At 41.1% G+C, this 21,891-nt stretch overlaps 2 protein-coding genes across 2 annotated transcripts; one reads left to right on the top strand and one right to left on the bottom strand.

The window, feature by feature from the left end:
- The first annotated feature begins 99 nt into the window (after window positions 1-99).
- On the top strand, window positions 100-20,083 carry LOC137297857 (cadherin EGF LAG seven-pass G-type receptor 3-like). Its single transcript, XM_067829821.1, has 15 exons — window positions 100-270; window positions 1,953-2,093; window positions 2,597-2,726; window positions 4,407-4,700; window positions 5,431-5,570; window positions 5,927-6,104; window positions 7,761-7,990; window positions 8,890-9,069; window positions 10,746-10,884; window positions 11,432-11,556; window positions 12,109-12,233; window positions 13,132-13,305; window positions 13,565-13,730; window positions 14,849-14,898; window positions 15,461-20,083. Exons 1-15 carry the CDS (start codon window positions 127-129, stop codon window positions 15,537-15,539), a joined length of 2,295 nt encoding a protein of 764 aa, XP_067685922.1. The 5' UTR covers window positions 100-126; the 3' UTR covers window positions 15,540-20,083.
- Window positions 17,897-18,445, bottom strand: LOC137298718 (spidroin-1-like). Its single transcript, XM_067830998.1, has one exon. The coding sequence runs from the start codon at window positions 18,443-18,445 to the stop codon at window positions 17,897-17,899; it is 549 nt and encodes a 182-aa protein (XP_067687099.1).
- Window positions 20,084-21,891: the final 1,808 nt, after the last annotated feature.

Genomic DNA, 21,891 nt, shown 5'->3' with positions numbered 1-21,891 from the left:
GCATTATCTGTTTGACATTAAATTCCCCAAATGTCAGGTCAGTTTAACCCGTTGCATTATCTGTTTGACATGAAATTCCTCAAATGTCAGTTCAAGTATCTCAATGTATTATCTGCTTTACGGAGAATGCATATTAACGTCTTCTTGTTTGATGTGTTTGTGCCGTTTGCAGAAGAATTCACAATCGGAGCGAGAACTGGAACAGTGACTGTTGCTAGGATGCTGGATGTTGATTCGTCGAATAGCACCGTTCGTCATCTTGGGGTTATTGTGAGTTTAAACTACAGTCACGCAACATATTGATAAGACCCGTGAAGGTCCCGGAGTAGAATAGGCCTTCAGCAACCCATGCATGCCATGAAAGGCGACTCAGCTTGTCGCAAGATGCGACTAACGGGATCGGGTGGTCAGACTCGCTAACTTGGTTGACACATGTCATCGGTGCGCAGATCGATGCTCATGTTGTTAATTACTGGATTGTCTGGTTCAGACTCGACAGCCGCCATATAGCTCTAACACTGCTGAACGTAAAACCAAACTCACTCAAAATATTGATAAGATGAAAAAGTCGACGAAAAAAACACACGTTTTTTGCGTTTTTACGTGTATTACGATATATATTGTTTCAGCCAACATTATATTTATAATGGCTGTCAATGGTACAACGTCTAAATGCAGTAACTTCGGTTTTTCTATCTCGAAAACACTGTAGAAATGCTTGTCAAGATCACAGATGATTTCGTTTATATAATTAGTTTATGGTACTGTAAATAGATGTAGTATGGTATTGTTAGAGTGTGTTATATATTGTTGGGAGTTGTTGTTAGATTATGTTCGGTAATACTATGGGAACAGGGTTATGTTCAGGGAAGCGTGACCAGGTATGGCCAGAGAGCTGGGGTGTTAATTTGTAAACAATAGAGAGGTGTTGAGTAGCTTGGGTATGGGAGGTCAATATAAATAGTGAGGAAGGGTAGTAATCTGCACAGTCAGCCAGAATCACCACTGTGTTCACTTGTATGGGTTCAACTTTTGTATGGGATTGCATCTCACGCTGGCTGGCGTAAGTTTTTATTATCATTATTACTTTTGTATTTATTGATTGAGTAGATGTAGCAAGAAATTGTTTTACTGATGTAGTATTTCTAGATATATGTGCATATTGTAACACTATATAGCCACAAAGCCATTCAAAATTTGAATGTTATCGTTCCACAAAACCTGTTCCACTTTCAAATATGTAAATCGGAGTAAAGTACATGCATAAAGTATAAGACATTGACACATGTCTTACTGAGTAACTGTAGTTACTTATATTGTATTGTAGTGTCCCGGAACTGGCCGGTTATCCTTAAAGTAAGGAGAGGGGTATTATCTCCGCCTGTAAGGAGACAGACAAGAGTCTTCCCTGTTGTACAAGGAGCATGTATCTCCTAGTAATGTGAGATGTGGATGGCACAGCCATCAACCATTACACAGGCCCCTTAAACTCCGTGAGGGAAACCATCGCCTGGGTGTGAGGGATACCACACAAATACCATGACGTCACCAAGTGGAACCACAGTGCACTGACATTCTGATTACATTGTAAAGAGAAAGTGTTCTCTCTGAGTGGCTAATTCCTTTATTGTTATTTAGTTCAATTGTTTAGTTTCTGATTGGGATTATATGTAATCATTATCTATATTAGTGAGGGTATTAGGATTTTAGTGTAGTTAGTAGTAGTAGTAGTATTATTAGAACTTTAGCAATATAAGTGGTAGACAGAACTGTATATGTAGCTAGGTTAGGTAATTAGATTAGTTAGTTGTATTTGCACCTGTAGAATTAGTTTAGTATAGGTATTGGGGTTACTTATATCTTAAGGGGAGGAATAAAGTTTTGCAAAACAAACTATTCTTCTGTTGTGGTTACTTTGGTATGTGACAATGCTGTATGTTCATTATGAACAGGCCAGAGATCAGGGACACACGCCACTAACGTCAACGACGACATTCCATATCGTCCTCGAGGACGTCAACGACAACGCCCCCGAATTTACCCAAACCAGATACACATTCCATGTCAAGGAAAATGCTGAAGTTAATGAGAAGGTAAGATCCCTTATTAGCTATTAACGCCAACATTAGATAAATCCTCATCTGTTATCATTGGTCGCCATCGTCCGTTTGTCATTAACGTCCTCAGTTTCCAGTGATCCGTTCATTTAATTTTTGCCGCTAATTTGCATTTAATTCAACACCGAATCCGTTTCGTTATTAATCAAAATTATTCCCAGGTGCTATAATAATCATGATATATATGCTAAGGGAAATAATTAAGAGAATACATGAAATCAGACATGTTTCCTTGTCTTTTTCCAGGTTTCCTCACGAGCTTTGTATTGGGTGAAAATCTGAAAATAAATAGGCTGCCAGGAAGTAGTGTCCCCTATATTGTTTCCATCAATATATTTCAGGTCGTTCTGTTTATGGTCATTACATTATATGAAAGTGTATTTTTACATCGATGTTAAATGCCATTGAGGGAACCACAGCATTTGTATTGTATTCATCTTCGTGTTTAACGGTTAACCTTGTGTATATGTGTTACCTAGGTTAAAGGGAATATCTCACTGACGGCGCATGACAGAGATTTAGACCAGTCTACGAACGGACATGTTTCTTACAGCAGGACTATGGTTGCCATGGGAGAACAAGGAAGCTGTCCATTCTACGTATCAGAAAGTAAACCAATATTAAATATTTCCCATCTGCTTCTAATTAATCTGATGGGTATTATATAACGCGAGGGTATAAGTCTCTTATAAACCTGATACACTGTGATACATTTAATGATCACGATTCTTCGTTTATGTGAGATGTTTTATCCACGTGTGCTTGTTTTCGAAAGTGTTCTCCTTGAGATCAAACTTCGATATAAACTGACCGGCAAAAAGAAAGTATACCACAAGTTACCATTAGCAAATTTTCAAGAAACATTATTTTAGGTAAAGTATACACTGAAACATGTCTCCCAATGTGGCAGTTTAATACCTGCAGTTAGACAGGATCCACATGCAGAAATATGCATAGATATGCCACTATCAGAAGTTAAACGTGGGAGGACCATAGGCGTGCTCAAAGATGGGGTCGACACACGCCAAGACGGGTGCAAGAACTTTCGGTTGCACCCGTGTAACCGTCTCTAGACCGCTTCAACGTTACAGGCAGACGGGCCAGATGCAGAACAGACCGAGGGGTGGGAGACCGTGAGTAACAATACCACCTGAAGTCCGTCATTAGACGAATTCCCTTGATCACCGTGTCAGGCGATACACGGTGGCTAGGCATCTTCGGGTAGGAGGCATCAGAGCCTGCAGACCCTTCAAAGGACAGGTGTAAACCTCTTAACACAGATATCACTGACTGCTTTGGGGCCGTGTTGTTCGTCGTTGGCAGCGACGAGAGAAACAACATAAACATTCTACAGTGGTCAGCACGTTCGCTAGGCATGTCCCCCAGGGCCAAAAGAATCGGACGCATACCACATGACCTTGTCCGACGTCTTCGGCTAGAAGGAGGGTTCGTGCCTGTTTTGATGCAAGGCGACCATACAGTAAACTCAAGTGATGGCAGTAAACATTTATTGTGTGTAACTGCACCTGCTCTTATCCTCTATGTGATTGAAAGCGGCCTTTCAGGACCTCCGGTAAACTTGATCATGCCCCACGCAACGTGTTCTGTAGTGTTGTGTAGTGTTTTTCAGCTCACGGCTTAGTAAAGATGTTGTTAGCATCACTGCCTTATGTTTGTGTTACTTGGTAGTCTTAGTTAATGGTAATGACCTAGACTTTTGAAAACATTGTATACTTTCTTTTCCTGATCAGTTTACAACCTGGCCCATGCAGCATCCACGTCATTGTCACATAATATTGGTTCCTTCCATCACTTCTAGGTGCGGTGGGGTAGCCTAGACGAAGTGGTTAAAGCGATCGATCGCAAACAAATCGGGTTTGATTTTCCAAAAGCCTTGAATGTGAGAAAATCTGGTGACCCGTACCGCAATATTAGTGGAGTATTGCTGCAAACAGCAGAAAATTAGACTCACTACCGGTTTGGTTTTAGTAGAGGCCATCTATCAATGAATTACTATTTACGGATACAGACTGCTTGGTCAAAATGTTATTATTGACATATACCATTCGTCCTGCAGGAACAGTTCTGGGTGGGGCCTTTGGAAGCAAAACATGTTATACAACGTTGTAAATGGCTCGTGATTTTACATGAACAATTCATGAAATTAATAGATGTATTGTGCTTATCATATGTAATCAAAACTGTATCGACAGACAAAAGAGACTGACTATAGCTTTGTGTGATGGTTGTAAACGCCTACCATTATTTACATATTTGTTATTCCCACAGATGGTGATATCTTCGTCGGTAAGAAGATCGACTACGAGACAAAACGAAAGTACACCTGCCTCGCCACTGCCTCTGATATGCCGGTGGACGGTAACAGCATGAATGCCACAGCATTGGTGGATATCTTCGTGCATGACGTCAACGACAACGCCCCTGAATTTAAGAATATTCCACATTTTGTCAACATCTCTCGAGATTCTGCAGTTGGTACCATCATTACCACCGCAGTAGCCACCGACAGCGACACCGAGAGTAGTAACGGAGCGATCGTATACTCTCTATTCAGCACGTACAGTAAGCTAACTTAATACATTATGCTTCATTGAGTTTCTTATATATGCCCAGCCACACCTTGGCTTTGTCCACCCCTCTTGTTAAGCAGGTTTAAAGTGCATTCCCGTTATATAAGGTTAGTGTCAGAGGAAAACCCGAATGTTTCAGGACTTTAACCATGAGCGCGTGTACGGTGATGGCAGTGAATGCAACCCTGCACAGAGTGTTTAGATGACTTAGACTTTTCGCAAATTAGTCAACCTCTCAGACTGTCATTTTGGACTTTTCTCCTACATCACACTGACATGTCTAAGTGTCAGTGAAGTTGTATTCAGGTCGATGTTAGACACAGTTAAATCTCTACTTGTGCTGGATCTGATCTGCAGACAGAAAACATCCACTATATCTTCATATTTATTTTTCAGTATGCCTCATTGAGTATTATTATGTATGCTTGTATGTTTTGTTTGCTTGTTGTTTAACGCCGCACTCAGCAATGATCTTGCTATATGACGGCTGTCTGGAAATAATCAAGTCTGGACCAGACAATCCAGAGTTCAGGATCACAAGCATCGATCCACGCAATTGGGATACAATGATATGAGTCAGACGAGATAAACTGACCACCCGATCCTGTTAGCCGCCTCTGAGTATGGGTTACCCAATACCAATTCTGACCCGGATCCTCACGAGAGAAGTACATGAGGCCTGGTTAATCCTGATCCTCAAATGATTGGTTGTTTGTTAACAGGAAGGTATTTCACCATTGATGCGCTTTCCGGGAATATATCCGTTCAGCGTCCTCTCTGGACCCTGCCACTGGAATTGACACTGACCATAGTTGCAGAAGATATGCCACAGTTTGATGCCCCTCTGAACACCTCTGCACAGGTACGTAAGCAGAAATACTCTTCCGCATACTCGAGAAGGCACTGAACACGGGCACATGCCTACGCAAGCACTGCGCATTCTCGCATAAGCACGCATGTTTGTACGTAAGCACTGCACACTTCCGCATACGTACGTAAGAACTGGCCACGTGCGCATGCGCACATGTACATTTAAAAGCGTACACCCTCGCATACGTATGTAACCAGTGAATACCCCCTGTTGAGGCACCACCATATACCATAAACTAAACATGTGTATCCAAACGTTGCAGTTTTATGCCTCATATAAAACCAATAAAGGTTTTATAATATCAGGTAGACATATTTTAACCATACTCACGTTATTCACAATTGCAGGTGATAGTAGGAATTCATGGCAACAATCGTGCACATTTTCTAAAACCTCGATATACGGCTACAGTCAGGGAGGAGGCCGATCCAGTGAGTGATATTGTGCAGGTTCTTGCAACAGGACATTCTTACAGCCAAGGAACCGTCAGCAGTCAGAGATACATGTACTCGCTGCAGGATGGACGTGAGGATCTAAATTCCATATTATACATTAACCTTGCCTTCCATTACCAGTGGACTTTCAAATTACTAAAGTTAACCCTAGAAATCTACAGGTACAAGAGTTCACAGCATCGAAGTCGTACTCAATTAAAAGTTGCATTACCACGAAGTAATTTCGATGACAGTACCAAAATCAATAACAGTACATTTACAACGGTGGTATGAGATAGAAAATGAGTAGTAACAGCAATAAGGTCCTATATGTAGCAAGGATGGTCACACTTCCCGAAATACATTATTTTGACGCCTGAAGCATCTGGACAGAGTATGGTTCACACCAGGGTTTACATTGATAATACACACACAATTATCGACCATATGAGCTTCACTCTGATTTGCGGCTGAACTGGGTACACAATCCCCACATCTATTGTTTAGAGTCTAAGTCACCAGGCCACGACCAATTCGTCAGCAAAGGGGATTAAGGCGTGGTCTGTAGCAAGAAACGAGGTGGCACTTGGTTAGACATTTAATATATATTTTATATGTGTAGTTTGACAGTAACCAAAGTTGGTGCAGATTATATTCGTAGGACCAAACATACAGTAAGACACATTCAAGTCAGACAAAATTCACACAGTCTTCAAGTTTTGGATAGTTTTGGACACCAGCGGGCAACAGATTCTTCTCTTCTATGACTTCTTCATCAAGGCGACAGTACGTTTTTGTCTTGGGAGCTAGTCTGGCCCAGATTCGAACTGTCTGATGGGGAGATCGATGTCTTTCTGTCCGTTATTGATCAGGTCGATTAACATATGTATGTTTTCATGGCTGGAACCCCATTCTTCAGTTGGCACTGCCGGCCTTCCAAATGATTCCGTGTTCTTGGCCCAGCAGTGGCAAAATGGTTCGAGATCACAATTGATCTACTCCTTTTTCACATAGTCTGGAAACTGGTTGCTTCTGACTCTATAGCACAAAACATTCAGACGTGAAAGTGATGTTGAACTAATAGAGCACCAAACTAATGAATAACGTTAATAATGCAGTTTTTTGTATAAGTTGGACTCACCAGATCTGTTGTGAATTTATTAGTGGCCGCAATGTTTCCCTTTCAAAAAGAAGGTTCGTCGTCATTTCGAAATATCGCACTAGGTATCGTACTAGGTAAGGGCCTGGATTGATTCCAAATAACAGGTAATCATTTGTCGCGACCTTATATGAATCCGTAGAACGAACTGCATTTTCAGAACAAGATCAAGAGAACCGATGACAATAATTGTGTTGCTTGATGTGCTCGCTCCGGACTACACAATGAAGTAATTAATCAGTATGGCTCCACCTGTGAGCCTTCTCAAGTTCACTCCTCGAAATTCTTAGAGTGATCAGTATCAGAGCCGTAATTACAATGTCGAGTCTGGAAAATTCAAGCACAACGACTTCATCACTGACAACAGCAACCTGCATCTCTCAGTTGCTTCCTCAGTGGCCAATGGCTGGTAGGATAGCCTAATGTTTGAAGTGTCCATTCATCACACTGAAGCCCCGAGTTCAATTCCCCTCATGGGTACAATAAGTTAAAACTATTTCTGGTGCGATATTGCTGTGGTAGGACTGGAATACTGCTAAAACAGATGTAAAACCATACTTAGTCACTCTCTCTCCCTCTCCTGGGCAGAGTTTTCCGACTATTTCCGGATCAACAGCTCCAGCGGCATGGTGAGTCAGACGCGGACGATAGACCGGGAGGTGACTGGGAGCTCCATACTACTGTACGTCACGGTGACGAGAGGAATGTCTCTACGCAGCATGGATACCGCCGTCATCAACGTTACTGTAGATGACATCAATGACAACGCACCCACGTTCACGTCAACGCAAACAATACAGACATTTGTCACTAATCAGGTGGTGCAGCAGTCCATTGTAATATGGTTCCAAAAGTGAATAATCTCTGTATAATTTGACAAAATGAACTAAAGCTATATATCGGTATTCATTGATGCATTATGTATAGGAAATGAAAATCTGTGTGATTAATGGAAAGGAATTCATCTAGAGACTGACATTGCTCATTCGATTCTGATTTCAAATTTTAGTTCATTGTCATATTGAAAAGGTATCTAATAGCAGGCTAAAAAGCACAATCCCTCAGGTACCTCCTCGTTTCCGGTCATTTTAACCTCTTCCCAAGGGAACATGGTGACAGGATCACCACTGAATACTTCTGTATTTGCTAGGGTACGAAAACATGAATGGGTGGAGTTTTTGCATAGATTGCAAATGCATTAAATGGCTTCAAAAACATATAATGCCGCTATTTGCACATTGGTGTGTCATCAGCATACTCATGAGAACACTGGGGCCATGTTTCTCGGGTTTTAAGCTGCTTTGAAAATTACGGCAAACATTACGTTAAAACCGCTAAAGTGTTTGAAGTTCATCTTCTGTGTTATAAGCACTCAAACCACATGATGCCGTTATTTGATTCTGTATACACATGAAGACGATCGGTTTCTGGGAAAGGTTTTTCAGCTTGGAATTACAATCCAACAGCTGTACAGTCGTGTGTAATGCTATCAAGTTCAGCCTTCGATTGATGCAGTATTACGTGTACCAGAACGTCAACACCAAACAACAACCATCCATTCATTAATCAGTTGTCATTGATACATATTCATTTTAATGATCTGCAATGATAGGCATATATTTACTTTTAATTTACTATTAAATACAGATTATCGTTTTGGTATAAAAAAAATAACCCAGAACAATTCCCATGGCTTGACATTACCGTATTCCATCAGACAGCACACGTAGGAAGTGTGATTGGGCGGATTGCATCTTCTGACTCCGACGACCCAGCAACGTCGTCCGCAGTATACAGAACGATCATTGGCAACAGGAGCATCTCGCTGGACTCTTCCGGTAGGCTTACAGTTCAAGAACCCTTGATCAAGCACGGAGTTGAGTTCTACACAATACAGGTACATGTCACTTCACTTGACTGAGTATAATACATGTTTGGACTTAGTTCTTAAATGCACCCTATTTGGATAGGAATCAAGCACTATTTTTGTTATTACTATCACACACAAACTAAACAATCAGCCATTGAGTTATAATTCACAAGTGGGCGGTGGGGTAGCCCAGTGGTTAAAGCGTTTTCTCGTCACACCGAAGACCCGGGTCGAGTCTCCACTTGGGTACAATGTATTAAGCTCATTTCCCGTATCCTCCACCGTGACATTGCTGGAACATTGCTAAAAGCGCAGTAAAACTAAACTCACTCACTCAGTTCATACGCTGCAGTTTACATAATAATGATTTGAAGCTGATTCTTTTTATAATGTACATATACTCCTTTTCTATGTCAAGTATGTTCTCGTCACGCTGTGCCTCTAATATTGCCGATGTCACGTCAAATATTAACTCACTCAACCAATTTCGGCTCTGAACAGACTTTTGGAATATCTAAAACTTGGTCACACGTTAACAAATGTGTCGGACATATTGCTCTTAAATGCCAGCAAAAAGGAAATACTCAATATTTTATACATATTTCATATAAACCAAAGTTTGGTTAAGGAATGGTGGGGTAGCCTAGCTGTTAAAGTGTTTGCTCGTCAACGGAAGACCCTGGTTCGATTTCCCACGTGACATTGCAAGAATATTGCTACTAGCGGCGCTGAACCATACTCACTCATTTGGGATAAATATTGGACATAAGTGCAAAAGAATAAACTGTCTTAACTGTCATCACACACAAAGTCTTTTTGGCGCAAAGGGAATACCCAGCTGTGAAAAGAATATAAACTGATCGATGAAAGTCAGTGATGATGACACCAGGTGTTTGCAAAAAGGGTAAGCATGCCCTTTACTTCCGGTAGCACTCGGAAGTAAAGGGAATTTCCTAGTAATGTGTGGCAGTGTTCCGGTGACCACCCGGGAATGTCACGTGAAAAAAAAACAATTGCCCCTGAAGCCACATATCAAGTACAAACGTCGGTGCCTCGAATCGTTGCGAAAGCCACACATGCAGACCCGGGTCAGTCATATTCGGATGCTTCACCTAATTTCCATGGAAGTACATGCTATTTCAGTGTAGCATGGTGGTGGTTCTATTTAATATATTTTCATGTAAACTACTTTACGTCTAAAGAATTTTGCATCAAGTATATTGTGACATTTTAGCCTGAAATTAAAGCGCCATTACCACAACGGCGACACTTTTTCTATTACGACAGCTATGTCAAACTTCAGAAATTAAATAATTTTGCTCATCGCTTGTACAGAGAATATTGTTTGTGAATTCAGTTTGTTTCACTGGAGATCAGTTGAAATTACTCGGAACAAGCATTTCTTTACTTCAGGTTTCTGCTATTTCCTTTCCAAATATCGTTTTGATACTGATTCGGATTAGAATAGGGATTCTGAATTTGATTATTGTTTCTTGTAAGAGTCGACTCATTTGGCCGCTTTCGTTGACTTAGTGGTTGCAGATTATCGTATCCGTTTTACGTAGACCAGTGTCCATTATAACTGTATCACCTGATTGCCAGGTCCCACTATTTTATAGAATATTAATGTACGTGGTACAAGAGCACATGCTATATCTTTATCTGGACTTCGTCATATCTTGTAATGTCTTGACGAATATCAGCTGATGGTGGGCGTGTCTGATGGGACCAGATTACAAGGCGTGTCCAACAATTACCAGCTCACGAACCAAACCACGTCTGCCCTGGTTATCATAAATGTCATGCAGGTGGGAAACACTCACGCTCCAATATTTACACAAGGTAACGTTGCTGTTCATATCTATACTCTTCAAAATAAGTTAGGGAACATTAACTTTCAATTTCGATGGGATGTATAAACGTTAGCAAACGTTTCAAAGAGAGAAACCATTTCTTTTTATCACCACCCAAATCACAACGCATGGAATGCACGTGCGCAACGCAGTAGCCCCATACACGTGCATGAGGTGTTTCTGATTTTAATGGTTTTCAAGAAGGTCGATAAATTACTGGAGACACTTAATTCTGACTATAACCTTTGTTTGAAAATGAAAATCGTACACATGCAAAATTCAAGTCATACAGGAGTGATTAGTGTACAAGAACATCAGGAAGTGTAAATCATTTATTTTCATATCAATATTGATTGACCCCGATAAATATCACATCAATAGCAGAGCGTTTTACCAAATCTACGGCCAAAACGATATATCCTAGTAGATACCGTATGCTCTCTTACAATATCCTCTGTGGAACACAGTTTTGGATGATAAGTACTATACTACGCATTGGATCATCTAATTTTGTATGATATTTATTCCTTTTTAAGACATATATGGAGCCAACATCACATCAACATCCCGCCAGGACCAAACCATCCTCATCCCTGAGTTCAGTGCACGTGACGGGGACGGCGACAACATTACATACTCCATTGTGTCTGGTAACGTCCGGGTATGTGTTATCAAGTCACAAAAGCCCCCAGATTGTATTGAAACAGTTGACTTTTCACAGGCATATAGTTCTAGTCGTTGACAATTTGAGTGTATGTGCGTTAGATTATGCGAGAGAGTGAATATAGTCCTACGAACCTTTTGTAATAATCCATCAATATCACGGGGGATCACAAGACATGGACTTCACACAGTGTACCTAAGTGAGAAATCAAATTCCGGGGCTTGGGCGTGATGAGAGAACACTAGACTAACTCACTGTCCTTAACATGACACGGGATTCAACGGTATTCAACGGTGTTCTGATTATCCCACGCTGTGAAATCTCAATATCGTAGAAAAACAGAAATGGCTAAATTCTCGTGCATGGTGCGAACAAGCCTGATATGAATTGGTCGATCTGGGAATCGAACCGACACTATTATGGCCTTGGTGTCCAACAAATACAATCCGAATGCGATCGAACCGCCCTGATATCTTAAGAACTGGTTTGTGATACAATGTTGGATATATTGCCTGTGTGTCATTCTATTGTGATCGTTTTACATTGCAGGATATATTCCACATTGACAGAGTGTCTGGAGTTATCTCCATCCAGTATGACCTTGACAGTACAATTCCACTTGTAATGAACCTCACAGTGGCAGCGGTGGACAGTGGTTCTGTGTCAAAATCTAGGTCAGTTATCCCTGGGAATGTAAACCCGTTAGAATTGATCCTCAGGAAATCATGCTTGTCTTAGGGGGACAACTAACAGCATCGGGTGGTCAGACTTGTTGACTTGGTTGACACATGACATCGCATCCCAGTGCCGTGGATACATGCCCATGATGTTGATCACTGGAGTGTTTAGTCCACTCTCGATTATTTACAGACCACCGCCATGAAACTGGAATATCGCTATGTGCGGCGTAAAGTTAAACTCATTCACTTACATTCAGCTGAGAAGATATCACACCTCTTATAGCTTACTCAAGTATGAAATCTCGTCCGTGATCAGGTGGACAGCGCATTTGCCCTGACACCGGAAGATCAGCGTTCAGATCTCCAGCGGTGTCAGACGTGAATATATAGTATTCTTGTTCTTGAGATGTCCATGTTAAAGTGCAGTATGGTACCATGCTGTGTGAGCACCATTAAACCAACATTGGCCTAGTCTATATTACCGCACCCGGGAAGATCTGGGTTAGAATTCTCGATCTACAGTAGCCCATCTGTATTGTAAAATACAGCTAACGGGATCTGGTGGTTAGGCACGCTGACTTGGCTGACACATGTCGTCTGATCCCAACTGCGTAAACGGAAGCTCATGCTGTTGATCACTGGGTTGTCTGGTCCAGACTCGATTATTTACAGATCGACCCAGTATATCTGTGGTATATCTGAGTATAGCGTAAAAGTAAACTCACTCACTTTACAAGAGCAAGTTGTATAACATGCTTCAAGCTCACACAACGCCAGCTTGTGTTCTACAGTCCTTTGTTCTCAACAGCCGTAATTCATGACACAAAGTTACAATTTTGTAATCATCACTGAACTATGTCCAAGATCTGTGTAGATATCTCTTTGTCTCCAGCACGTGTGTAGTCATCATCAGACAGGATGGCGTGGACGCTAGACATTGCTTCTCCCCAGCTGAACTGTACGACCAGATTCAGACTGAGATAAACAAGGTGTATCCTTTTGTGGTTGGCGTGGTGTCTGGACTTATGGTGGTTGCTGTTGTTGTCGCCATTGTGTTGGCTGTCAAGTAAGACATTGCTCGTGTTTCTATTGTGAACAGAAAAACACATTTCTTGTATAACGTTAGCAAGAAAATTTCAAACGTAACCATCTGTTTATTAAATCAAAAATCAAATTTCAAATATCGGAAGTAGACTTTGAATGTCTAACGTAACTCAAGTGCCGAATTTAAAATGTAATCACATCATAATAATCACGTCTATATCATGTGTAGAAATCAAAACACCATTAAAGACACATTCATAGCAATGTCTATTTAAATCCAGGCTACGCATATCCCGGAAGTTGTTAAGTCAACTGTATTGCACCAACACCGTTCTTTCATCCAAGGTGGATGAGAATGGGCAGCGCATGCGCTATGCTAGATCAAGTGTTGACCGCGACTACCGAGAGGCACGGCCGTACACAAGCATTGCGGATCTTAGTGAAATAGTGAGTCATTAGTCTGTCCAACGAATGAATTCAAGCAGCAAGTAACTCACCTGTGTCGTGGACCTGATCAGAGTAATGGGTAACTCATCTGTAAAGCTGATCGAATTGAATCGAAGGTTTACGTAATTCCCTTTTACAGGTGATCGAATAAAAGTTTTAAGTAATTCCACTTAATAGATAATATAATCAAGGGTTTGCGTAATTTTCCTGTATAGCTGAACAAATCAAAGTGTTACAAAATCCTCCTATACAGCAGATCTGATCAAAGTTTTAAGTAATTCCCCAACATATCTGATCTGATTAACTTCTTCTGGCTCCTAACGTCTTTATTCTCTCCTTCAACCACCCAGCGGTGGTACAAGAGTACAAAAGCATCGAATTACAAAAAGAAAAGATGGGGCACAGTTAGCATTTAAAGTGTGATATAATACTATTAATGTATATGGAAAGCTTTCATTGTTGATCATTCCAAATCTATACTTTGTTTTAGTCACGATATCGCTGAAATATTCCCGATGTGATTTAAAATTTTAACTCACGTACTAGTTGCTTGAAGGTAAGCAGATTTTTTTTATGAAGGAATATACTCTAGTTTGATATCCTTAAAGTAACCACATCTCAGTAAGTATTGCAATTGCAGCTATTGCAGGGGGAGTCGCGTAACTGAGCCCTTCTAATTTCTCTGGTTAATTGGGATATAAAAATTGGTTGCAAGAAAAAAGCAACGTTCAAATGTTGAAGGGTCTTTTATAGTCCCATGATAAAGTGCCTTGGAGCTATTATTTATCACAGACTACCAACGCTGAGTAAATCGATCAAAGTTCTAAATAATTCCCCTTAATGGCTGATCTAATCAACATTTTAAGAAATTCACCTGTATAGCTGATCTAACTGAAGTTTCAAGTGGTTCATGTGATCTGATCAACCCAAGTTATTCAAAGTAATATGGATTTCAGCCACACAAACGTCCCGTGTCAATTTCAGATAACTTAACTACCAATTTGCAAGGTACTTACATCTCAATTCCACACTTCTCATTTGAATTTATTCCTGTTTTACTTTAACACAACGGCCAATGTACTGACATTTATGTTGAAATCACTTTTCGTTTGTTCCAGTTTTACATTGAGGAAGGATCCTTGAGCAAGACGGGTAGCAGTCTGAGAAGGTAAGATGGAAACACAAAGACAAAATAGAATCTTACACAAGCTGTCACCCAAATCATAAATGGGACTAGGGCGTGTCTTCAAAATAAATTTATATGTTCCTATGTCATTATTTCGCGCAACACGTTATGAGGTAACGTATGTCTCCGTATCCAAAAGAAACGCCCTTGTTTGATTTATTCACCGGAATATTTCTTTGTATGCCTAAAATGTCTCTTCAATGATTTGACACTTCATCCGATTCTGATAGTTTAATTTACTTTGCATTGCTTGGTGCTGAGAAACGGTTCCGCTTTTTTCTGTGTATACCTACTAATTATACTGCAACATGTCAGCGTCAACTGCGACGGTGTTCAAAACAACACAATTGTGATGGACGTAAGATCAGATTTACAAGGACGAGGGATGTTACAACGTCATCATCCTTTGTGAATTGGCCCAAACAGATTGTTTTTCAAAAGCAAAAGCTGTGATGGATATAAAATGTTTTAACAAGAATTCATCACTTTCAGTGACATTATGAAGTCGTGTTAGATACATAAGTTCCATATGTGATTGTTGCAGTCACACGTACAGCAGTGCTGACCCAGACTACGAGTCGATCAAGAACGACACATGTGGACGATACAAGGCGCATCTGTAGTATGTTCCCATGCACAATCATGTTCATATGTTGTTTGAGGAAGTGAGTGAGTTAGCTTTTTTGGTGTTTTAGCAATTTTCCAGCACTTTACAAACGGGGACTTAACAAATGGACTTCACACATTGTACCCATTTGGGGAATCAACCAGGATTTTCGGTACGAGGAGCGAACCACTAGACTACCCTACCAGCCTTTGAGCAGTGAAGAAGCAACTGAACTGTGCTCGAAGTGTTGTGTGCGACATGTGTAAACATGACGTTCCATTTTAGGGGTAGCCTTATAATGGAACCCAATCTGCCAAGGTACTCCTAGAAACGTATCATTAGGGATTATCTCGATTGTATTTCTTGGCTATGAAGGACCTTGCTGGACTGACATCATGAGAATGTTAAACCATCACATAACACGCACATTAATAAGTATAGGGTGCAATGAATATGCATTGTGTAAACGTCGTACTGACTTGCTTTGCGAGCAATAGGCCAAGTGTGTTGATATATGATGTCCTTGTGTTGTCCGACAGATACGGCTTGATTTGCAGTAGGTATATTCATTGCTTCTCGCCATAGTAGGAAAATAGGTAGTCTCTCAGAAAATACACAATAATTGTAATTGTAATTGTAATTGTAATTGTAATTGTAATTGTAATCAAGGGATAAGGGATGCTATCATCGGAATTGACGCTATCCCATTTTTTCAACCTCGTAAGTGAAAGGTCGTTACTGAAGGAATGCAAAGGTCAAAACCATTTTAGACAGCCTTTGCCTCAAAGTAAACTTTTAGCTGGAGAGACATCTGGATTCAAATGTGACAAGAGACCTTGTCTAATTAAGTTAATAGACCAATATGACTTGCCAAGTGTACTGCAACAAAAAGTGCACAAAGTTCAGAAAACGGGGAATTTTCTTTCAGTGAAAAGATTGTATCATGGCTTTGTGTTTCAGCACGTGAAATGAAATATAGAACTACATTCCACTGTGAATGGCTCGAACACAATCCAACTTCGACACAATGAGTAAAGATCCATTTACCCAAACGAATGTAACCATGTTCCAAAATATTTCCATATGTTTGAATTGAATCCGGAATCAGATTTTAGCCTCATGTCGAAGCTCGCAGATGCATGTGAATGCCGAGTCTTGATTCCAGTTACATTTATCGGACATTTTGAAAGATACACACTTTCGATATTAGAAATTACAAAGAAATGTACAAAAGTCACTATTACATCATGCTGGTAAACGACGTGTATCAAAGGATTACTGTGTCCCTCTGAGACAAACTGTTCATCTCAGATATATCTGAATGATGGGTAGAGGAGCAATGAATGAAAGCATGTGATGGTCTCACCCCAAACAAAAACACAAATGTAGTAGGATTGCGTGGATGCTAAAAACCTAACCCACACAAATGAGAGATTCATTTCCAGACTCCAAACATTGACGCATTCTTGTAATACTTCAGTGTCTCTCTCACTCAATTTGTCAGTTTCCTGGTACATTTTTGAGTGACAACATTGACAAGATGACAATTAGGAAGTGTGTAAATTAATCATCCTTGTAAGTGGACATGCTGATATCAGAAAACCCGGTCACCTGTTCCACAATATGCATAGCGCGAACATTGATAATCATGAATTGTGGGACATCGTTCGCAGTCAACAGCATTTCCATTATTGTCTTGGTAATGAGAGAAAACTCAAAGACGTTAACGGTTATTTTTATTTTTAAAGAGAGTAGAACACTGCCATCTGACCTTAAGTCACGATCGGTGTGAGACGGATTTTCAAACCGCGGAAAACGGATTTTCCCACGGAAAAGAGTAGCAGATTTCTACGTGCAACGAGTTTCAGAATGTGACTGACAACAGTGCTTAATCTTACACCTGCATGACGAGATCATAAGAGTATCAGATTAAATGAAACACCGAGAACAAGAGAAGGGTCGTCTACGTTAACGCATATCACGTACCGCAATTGAATTTTTTTCACTGTTCCAATTACTGTGCTTACCCACGTGTAATACAGCCTAACCATACCGATTTGAATCTATGATCGTTTGTTAAACAAATTTTATCCTAAGTTGAATAAACTCCGGAGATTTAAATGTTCAATTGGAAAGGTGAAATTTATTAATTGTTTTGTTTAAAGTGAAATTCAAAGGTACGTTTGCACTGCATACAGACTATACACTTTTCCAACCTGATGACCAGACAGATATACAGTATAGTCAGTATATACAATATAGTCTATCAGACATTGGGTCTGTTTCCAATCATATATTCGGAATAAACACTGTATGGTTAAAGTGCTGGTGACATGTACGATACATTCATCACACGGGGTACTAATTCTTGCATCATCGTGTCACTGTGTTCTTAGAAATAATGATAATAGGCCACTTAAATAGAGCCCCGCTCCACTTCGCTCCATCCCGCAGCACCCCTCTCATCCCGCTCCATTCCGCACAACCCTGCTCCACCCCGCACCATCCCGCTCCATCCCGCACCACTCCGCTCCATCCCGCACCACCCCGCTCATCCGCTCCATCCTGTACTATTCCGCTCCATCCCGCACCACCCCGCTCCATTGCGCTCCATCCCGTTCCACCCTGCCCCACCCCGCTCCATCCCGCTCCACCCTGCTCCATCCCGCTCCCCCCTGTTGCACCCCGCGCCATTCCGCTCCATCCTGTACCATTCCGATCCATCCCGCACCACCCCGCTCCATTACGCTCCATCCCGTTCCACCCTGCCCCACCCCGCTCCATCCCGCTCCACCCTGCTCCATCCCGCTCCTCCCTGTTGCACCCCGCGCCATTCCGCTCCATCCCACTCCAACCCGCACCACCCTGCTCCATCCCGCACCACTCCGCTCCATCCCGTACCACCCCGCTCATCCGCTCCATCCTGTACCATTCCGCTCCATCCTGCACCACCCTGTTCCATTACGCTCCATCCCGTTCCACCCTGCTCCATCCCGCCCCCCCCCCCCCCCCTGTTGCACCCCGCGCCATTCCGCTCCATCCCACTCCGCCCCGCACCATCCCGCACCACTCCGCTCCATCCCGCACCACCCCGCTCCATCTCGCTCCACCCCGCTCGGACAAGCACAAAGCGCAAGCAATATGATGGACATTATTATTACCCAAGGTGCCTGTGAGGCTCTAGAAGGTTGAACCTATACCCGAGTTATACCATCGGGGACCCATTTTCTGCTGAATGTGTGGTATGCACTTTGTTGGCATATGGGCTCTGCCAGAGAATATGGACATGTTTGAATATTCTCTGAGTTAGGTAAAAGGTGTGTTCTTTAAATACGAATCATAGTGTTGTCAATTTAAGGAAACAGCAACATCTTATTACTAGTATCATGACTATAGTAATTAATCTTGATTAGGAACGAGGATAATTTTCAATCCTATACACCTTTTTTATTCTGTATAAGCGGGATCACGAGGCTGTACATCCATAAAGAGCGGTTATCATTCTTCACCTCCTCAGCTTACTATAATGCCAATCAAAGAAGTACCCTTCATTAACCCACTGTGGACGGTTAGCCACGGAAGTTTAACATTTTGAAAGAGAGGCTTGATTTGGATGCCCACCATACATGGACCGTAACCCGATCCAGGGCTGTCTGACAGTTAGTGCTTATACCTCGCATTGTAGGGAACTTGACTCCCGGGAAGCGGCTGGACAGTTGGGCTGACGATCGCCTCTGTGATGCTGGCTGGCCGTTGTTGCACTATCATGTAATTTTGTATCTAAACCTCGACTAAAATGTTGTGGACACACCGATGTACCTCTGTGTATGAAGAGACAATAACATTGACAACTCGGAACAACTGTTTAATACACGACGTTTGTTCACTCAATGAGACAGCTTAAAACCGCCGAAAAACACAATGTAAAAACACCCCTGCTTGGGAGCCTCATCTGCATATTTATCGGATTATGACACAACCGTCCTATGCTCAGACCAAACACGCTAGAGTTTGCCGACAGCTTACAGCGTTTTTTGTGATGGCAATTGAAAGCTACCAAAAGGATCAGTCATTCATCTCTTGCAAACCGTTCTGCAGCTAATGCTGCAAAAAGATTCAATGAAAGATCGATGGTTGCAAGTGACAGTTCCAAGTTCAAGCTACGTTCAGTTAGGCTACTATGTTCCATTTTAATGAAGTCTGGTTTGATGGTTTCCGACGTGAGATGACCTAACGGTTCACCACTGTGACCTAATTATTACAATTTGATTAACCTAGTTAGATTTTACTGTGTGCAACATACCGCTTCTAGGAAAAGACGTTTCTCCGCTCCGCAAAATAATCACACGCACTTGTTTTTGTAGACATTACATAGCATTTGTGTTCATGATATTTGATCAATAATGTTGTTTATTCATATAAACATTCGGAATTAGATTAAAAACTTCAAACAACCTAGGATTAATCATAATAAGCAGGAATGACAACATTTCAAATAAATACATCTCTTCTGAATGAACAAACGTTCTTTCAACTTGTTCTAATAAAGCACACAAAGCATCTTGGCCTTTGTAGTGAATATTTACAAGCCTAAGGCACAGCTGTTCTCTCCCTGGCAGTATGGATTATAAATTTTAGGAAGTGGCAATTAATACTTCGTCACGTGACTACCTGTGTGATTAGTTCCATGATCTATTTCGAGCTGCCCCTTTAATCTAACCAGAACAGAATGCGAGTGCATATGGTTACTTCTTAAGCTTTTTGAAATTTGATCTCATTCGAACTTGACCTGTGAGTAGGCACGCCTCGTCAAGTTGAATCTGAATGTAATTCAGTTTGCACATGTTCTTATTTTCAGGTGCACATATGGCGGTACATGGTACGAATACTTCAGTAATAGACATGATTGTATCAAACATGATTCAAGTACTGTCGGAAATAGAAAAAAAACGCTGCTTGTCACATCTATCTCTACAGGTTATGTAGAAGATTTGTTAAAGTGTGAAATACCTGTTAAACTAGTTTCGGACTAACAACAATTTCAGCGTTATGGAGATGGAAAACGTCAAAAATGATTTAACTGAGGACAGATTAGTGCAGAATGAGTAATGCCAACGCGACTTATTTGGAACAGACCATGGCTTTAGGCAAATTAGTGTGCGATGATATTGCATTACAAAATACACTTATTACATGCCCATTTTGAAATTAGACTCTTTAGCTTCAATATAAACGATAGCTGACGTAAAAGTATAATAACGTTCATACTGGTACTATTAAGGATGTTGCTGCCATCGAGTCTCACTGTCACTTCGATAAAGAAACAGGTAGGAAGGGTCGTCTCAAAAGCCAAAGTAGGACGGGTGTAGAAGACATTGGTTGGGGCGTGTTGGGGATAGAGATCAGCTAATACAGAATTATCCCTTAGAGGATTGAAACTGTAGAAGTACACGGCATATCATAACAATTTACAAATAATATTCAGCCATGTCGATATTCAGGTGGTCATGTCAAGTGTGTATCAAATATCGTAATCGTTTACATGATAACTTTTATGAAAGAAAGACAAGTAAGATGTTAATCAATAGTTGTGACATATTCAACACACATTAAAAAGCACCAAATATCTTTGAGATGACCTCCTTGTGCCAGTAGGCAGCGCATGCATTTCATACCAGGTGAACTAACGGTCCGTCGTCATTCCTGCCCGAGCGATCTAATTGCCACCTGTCGTCTGATCTATTGTTTTCAGCTATCCGTATTATTCCCAAGTTTTACCCTGTTTTCCCAGTAAACATGGTTTTCTGGACATTCTCCAACTTAAGGCACAGTTAGGCCGAAGTGGTTATTTCGACATAACCTACGCGCAGCTGTGCAAATTTTAGGGATAGAGAGTAACAGCCAAAAACCCTTTTTCCTTTTTCTTCAATTCCGACAGTACTTTAAATGTTTGGTGGGATATTTGCATTGTTGGTCCGATACTGTCCGTTCGTCATGTTTAGTTCTTGCGCCCTGTCTCGATTACACCAACAAAAACTCCACAGGTCACTATCAGTTGGGAAAATATTCGGCAGTATCTTGTGACAATCATGTATCAATATTAGGAGAGGGCCATCAATTATATCATTTGGGCAGGGCAAATTACCAAAACGTTTTCAATATGAACTATATATAATTTTCATTCTTGCATACTAGTGTTTATATTTAAAGGTCAGTCTGGATGAGTTTGGTTTTACTGCTGTTTGTTGTATGCGTTTGTAACATATTTAGGAAACAGGACAAAACTACCCTCTCAATGTTACCTTAAAATTACACTGATTTTATTTCGATTAGGTCGTTTCTGACAAAGGCAAGAGGTTTCCAAATCG

Source organism: Haliotis asinina, chromosome 10 (assembly GCF_037392515.1).
Source record: "Haliotis asinina isolate JCU_RB_2024 chromosome 10, JCU_Hal_asi_v2, whole genome shotgun sequence".
Classification (NCBI taxonomy): domain Eukaryota; kingdom Metazoa; phylum Mollusca; class Gastropoda; order Lepetellida; family Haliotidae; genus Haliotis; species Haliotis asinina.
This window is presented reverse-complemented; position numbering and strand designations above follow the sequence as displayed.